Source organism: Sprattus sprattus (genome assembly GCF_963457725.1).
Source record: "Sprattus sprattus genome assembly, chromosome: 6".
Taxonomy (NCBI): domain Eukaryota; kingdom Metazoa; phylum Chordata; class Actinopteri; order Clupeiformes; family Clupeidae; genus Sprattus; species Sprattus sprattus.
Window position 1 is genome coordinate 6,827,978 of NC_137925.1, and position 5,000 is coordinate 6,832,977.

Consider the following 5,000-nt stretch of genomic DNA (forward strand, 5'->3'; position numbering starts at 1 on the left):
GCAGTGAGTCAGCGTGAAAGAGCTGTAATCAGGGCCCGCTGAGACCCGCTGAGCCCTGCTTCCCTAATGATAACTCACTCCGCTCCGGCTGGGCTTAATTAGGGCCTACTTTTGTTATTCAAAGGCGGCGCTGATGATGATGATGATGCAAGCCACCATAGTGGCTCAGCCACGGAACATCAGGCCTTATTTGGGGCTTGCAGTTGCACTCTCTGCCACTAGATGGGGTAAGGCTAGGAGGCAAGGTTTAAAAAAAGCAATCATTTCTGAATAAAAATTACTTTTAAAATTATAATTTTCAAGTTGCTGCCAAAACTGCACCTAGTGAACCATTTGTCTCTGCATTTGTCCCTGCCTGAAGCCTTATAGAGTTAAGAGGAACCCATCAGACTGATTCCACTGAAGTCATATTGAGTTAAGAGGAACCCATTGGTCTGATTCCACTGAAGTCATATAGGGTTAAGAGGAACCCATTGGACTGATTCCACTGAAGTCATATTGAGTTAAGAGGAACCCATTGGTCTGATTCCACTGAAGTCATATAGGGTGAAGAGGAACCCATTGGTCTGATTCCAAAAAGACATCTCCAGATTAAGGGGGGGGGGGGGGGGGGGAGGGAATGCAGGGCTGGCGGAATCCTGGGGTGTGTGTGACGCTGGGATGACAGGGACAAGGACAGGATGGCAAATCATAAATAATCCACCCATCTCTGCTACTACAGTACGGAAGCCTAGTGAGGACAAAGTTAACTTGTCTGCTTTTATTGTAGGTCAGGTGGGATCAGGTTGTTATGTTTTAAGTGTTACAGCAAGTCAAGTGAATGAGGTCTTTTTCTCCCATAAAAAGAGAGAGAGAGAGCGAGAGCGTGAAAGACAGCGAGAGAAGGGAAGAGAGAGAGAGAGAGAGAGAGAGAGAGAGAGAGAGAGAGAGAGAGAGAGAGAGAGAGGACCAGGGAAATCAAATTCAAAAAGAAAATAGAGAAAGAAAAGATAAGAGTTTGTTACTGTGACATACTGGCTATTATTCTATTGTTGCAATAACTCGCTTTGGCAACACTGAATTTACACAGTCAAGCAACTGAGAGTGCGAGTGTGTGAGAGTGAGATGAGGGAGTGAATGAGAGTGATAGTGGGAGTGTGTGAGTGACAGTGAGATGAGGGAGCAACTGAGAGTGCGAGTGTGTGAGAGTGAGATGAGAGAGTGTGAGATGAGTGAGATGAGCGAGTGTGAGATTAGCGAGTGTGTGAGAGTGACAGTGAGATGAGGGAGTGAGTGAGTGAGTGAGAGTGAGATTAGCGAGTGTGTGAGAGGGAGATTAGAGAGTGTGAAATTAGCGAGATAAGGGAGTGAGTGAGAGTGGGAGTGCGTGAGAGTGAGATGAGAGAGTGTGTGAGAGTGGGAGTGCGTGAGAGTGAGATGAGAGAGTGTGAGATGAGGGAGTGTGAGAGAGTGAGATAAGAGAGTGTGAGAGAGTGAGATAAGAGAGTGTGAGAGAGTGAGATAAGAGAGTGAGTGAGAGTGGGAGTGCGTGAGAGTGTGAGTGTGTGAGAGTGAGATTAGCGAGTGTGTGAGAGGGAGATGAGCGAGTGTGTGAGAGTGAGAGAAGAGAGTGTGAGATTAGCGAGTGTGTGAGAGTGACAGTGAGATGAGGGAGTGAGTGAGTGAGTGTGTGTGAGGGAGATAAGAGAGTGTGAGATTAGCGGGATAAGGGAGTGAGTGAGAGTGTGAGGCGAGCGAGAGATGCGTCCTCGGCCGTGCGCTGACCGTGATGTTCTCCAGGTCCAGGTGCTTGTTGTGGACGGTCTCACAGAGCTTGCGGATCTTCTCCTTGACCTTGGCCATCTCTTTGGCGGTGAGCTGCACCCGCGCGGTGCCGTCCTGCTCCAACTCCAGCAGCCGGATCATCAGCTCCAGGCAGGCCCGGTCCAGGTCCATATTGAGCCGGTCCCGACTCAGAATGTACATCAGGGAGGCCGTGCACAGCGCCAGGTTCTGGCGGGCGGAGAGGGCGAGAACACCACGGGGACAGAGAAGGAAAAGACAGTAAATTAAAAAGAAAATATGTTTTTATAGCAAAACGACAAGAGCATAGAAAACACACTGCAGTTCAAACTGGACGTACACAGAAGGAAATCTAAGAGATTCTACGGTGGGAAAGAGACACAGAGACAGGAACAGAAACACGGACACGGAGAGAGAATACCAGAAGAGCATTTCAAGAGGCCCAGATTTCACAGCACCTCCAGGCGGTGGCATTCATGCTTGTGTGTGTGTGTACGAGAGGAGGGATTTCTTCCAAGGTGTATCACTGAGCATTTGTGGTGGCGTATTGTTGTGTGTGTTTATATGTGTGTACTCTGTGTGTGTGTATTACGTGTGTGTTAGTCATTTTTTGCAGTGTGTGTTTTAGGTTTTGTATGGTGTGTGTAATAATGTTCTTTGCATTGTGTGTGTGTGTGTGTGTGTGTGTGTGTGTGGTGTGTGTGTTGTGCAGTGTGTGTGGTTGTCATACCGGATGCTGGGGTGCATCGCTGAGTGTCTTGAAGACCTGTGCAACTTTCCCTCTCGCTCTCAGGTGCATCCTGAAGCTCGGAGTCGCACATCTGGAGGCTAGACTGATAACACTGCAGAGAGAGCGAGAGAGAGAGAGAGAGAGAGAGAGAGAGAGAGAGAGAGAGAGAGAGAGAGAGAGAGAGAGAGAGAGAGAGAGAGAGAGAGAAAGAGAGAATTATTATGTATTTGTATCTTTGTTCCCACTTCTCTCTTTCTCCTATTGATGTACCCTGTGTAAAGATATATGTATTGTTTACGCAAATGAGTGAGTGAGTCGGAAAGAATGTGTGTGTGAGAGAGAGAGAGAGAGAGAGAGAGAGAGAGAGAGAGAGAGAGAGAGAGAGAGAGTGAGAGAGTGAGAGAGTGAGTGAGTGAGTGAGTGAGTGAGTGAGTGAGTGAGTGACTGTGTGTGTGTGTGTGAGTGTGTGTGTGTGTGTGTGTGAGTGTGTGTGTGTATGTGTGCGCGAGTGTGTGCGTGTGTGGTTACCTGAGGCAGCGTGTGTTTAAGGGTTCTCCAGTCTTGAGGCCAGTGGCGAGGTACTCAAAGTCGTCTGTGAACTCCTGATTCTCCCCAAACTCCACAACATCATTGAAGTGCTTCACGTGCTGAACCACAGTGAACAACTATGGACCCAAAGAGAGAGAGAGAAAGACACAGGAGAGAGAGATAAAAAGAGAGATGAGATATTTAAAAAGAGAGGTATAAAGAGAGAGAAAGAGAGAAAGACACAGGAGCGAGAGATATACAAAAAAGATGTGAGTAGAAAGAGAGGAATAGATTACAAATTGAAATGTTCAAACAATGTGTAGATTGTTTGTGGCACGACAATTCAAACAGGGGGTTTCGTCAAGTCAATAAGACACCGTGAATCAGAATGGAGAACGGAGAGAAAACATTAATATTGAAACAGAATAAGTGTGTGTGTGTGTGTGTTAAACCCACCCAACCAAAAACAGCAAGGAACCCAAGTAGTTTAGACTTAGACTGTGTAATAATGCTGCTTTTTCTTAAGGATGTTATTTCCATCCAACAAATTAATGACGCATCCAATCCCTTAGTTACAAAATGGATAATATGGACTAGGTGACAAAATGGACTGTTACCATGGTGACAACCATGTCAGTAATAACTTGACTAAAACAAGCCTACACCTTGTAGAAGAGGTGCGTGCATGTGTGTGTGTGTGTGTGTGTGTGTGTGTGTGTGTGTGTGTGTGTGTGTGTGTGTGTGTGTGTGTACATCTGCAAAGCCATTTTGATTATTATCATTGTGCTGCATCATTCAGATAAGAAGGTCTGTGCGCTTCTGTATATCTACGTGTTTGTGTGCACGTGTGTGTGTGCACGTGTGTGTGTGTGTGTGTGCACGTGTGTGTGTGTGTGTGCACGTGTGTGTGTGTGTGTGTGTGCACGTGTGTGTGTATGTGTGCACGTGAGTGTGTGTGTGCACGTGTGTGTGTGTGTGTGCACGTGAGTGTGTGTGTGTGCACGTGAGTGTGTGTGTGTGTGCACGTGAGTGTGTGTGTGTGCACGTGAGTGTGTGTGTGTGCACATGAGTGTGTGTGTGTGCACGTGAGTGTGTGAGTGCACGTACCTCTTTGTGCTCTCTCCTGCAACTCAGTGTGGTGACGTTGTCCTGATCGGGCTCCATCGGTATGATGAGTGTCTTGGTGACCTTTGGGGGAGGAGCCGGGGCTTTGAAGAGCCCATCGTCCTTATGGGAGTTGGAGTCTTTGCTGCTGCTGCCACTGCTGCCACTACTGCTGCTGCTGCCACTGCTGCTGCCACTGCCACTGGCACTGCCACTACGGCCTGGAGCACCGGCCTGGGAGGAGAGAGAGAGAGCAACATGCATGAGAGAGGAGAGAGAGAGAGAGAGCACCACACATGAGAGAGGAGAGAGAGGAGAGAGAGAGCAACACACATGAGAGAGGAGAGAGAGAGAGAGCAACACACATGAGAGAGGAGAGAGAGAGAGCAACACACATGAGAGAGGAGAGAGAGAGCAACACACATGAGAGAGGAGAGAGAGGAGAGAGAGAGCAACACACATGAGAGGAGAGAGAGGAGAGAGCAACACACATGAGAGGAGAGAGAGAGCAACACACATGAGAGAGGAGAGAGAGGAGAGAGAGAGCAACACACATGAGAGAGGAGAGAGAGGAGAGAGAGAGCAACACACATGAGAGGAGAGAGAGAGCAACACACATGAGAGAGGAGAGAGAGAGGAGAGAGAGAGCAACACACATGAGAGAGGAGAGAGAGAGGAGAGAGAGAGCAACACACATGAGAGAGGAGAGAGAGAGCAACACACATGAGAGAGAGGAGAGAGAGGAGAGAGAGAGCAACACACATGAGAGAGGAGAGAGAGCAACACACATGAGAGAGAGGAGAGAGAGGAGAGAGAGAGCAACACACATGAGAGAGGAGAGAGAGGAGAGAGAGAG

General features: G+C 48.2%; 1 protein-coding gene across 1 annotated transcript in view; it reads right to left on the reverse strand.

Annotated features, from left to right (window-relative positions):
* The window catches only part of waplb (WAPL cohesin release factor b), a 40,105-nt gene that overhangs the window by 15,589 nt on the left and 19,516 nt on the right, over window positions 1-5,000 (reverse strand). Inside the window, exons 7-10 of the mRNA XM_080840668.1 lie at window positions 4,148-4,378; window positions 3,041-3,177; window positions 2,513-2,624; window positions 1,765-1,992 (exon numbers count right to left, since the gene is read on the reverse strand). Coding sequence (XP_080696794.1) covers window positions 1,765-1,992; window positions 2,513-2,624; window positions 3,041-3,177; window positions 4,148-4,378 — 708 coding nt within the window. The remainder of the gene's footprint in view (window positions 1-1,764; window positions 1,993-2,512; window positions 2,625-3,040; window positions 3,178-4,147; window positions 4,379-5,000) is intronic.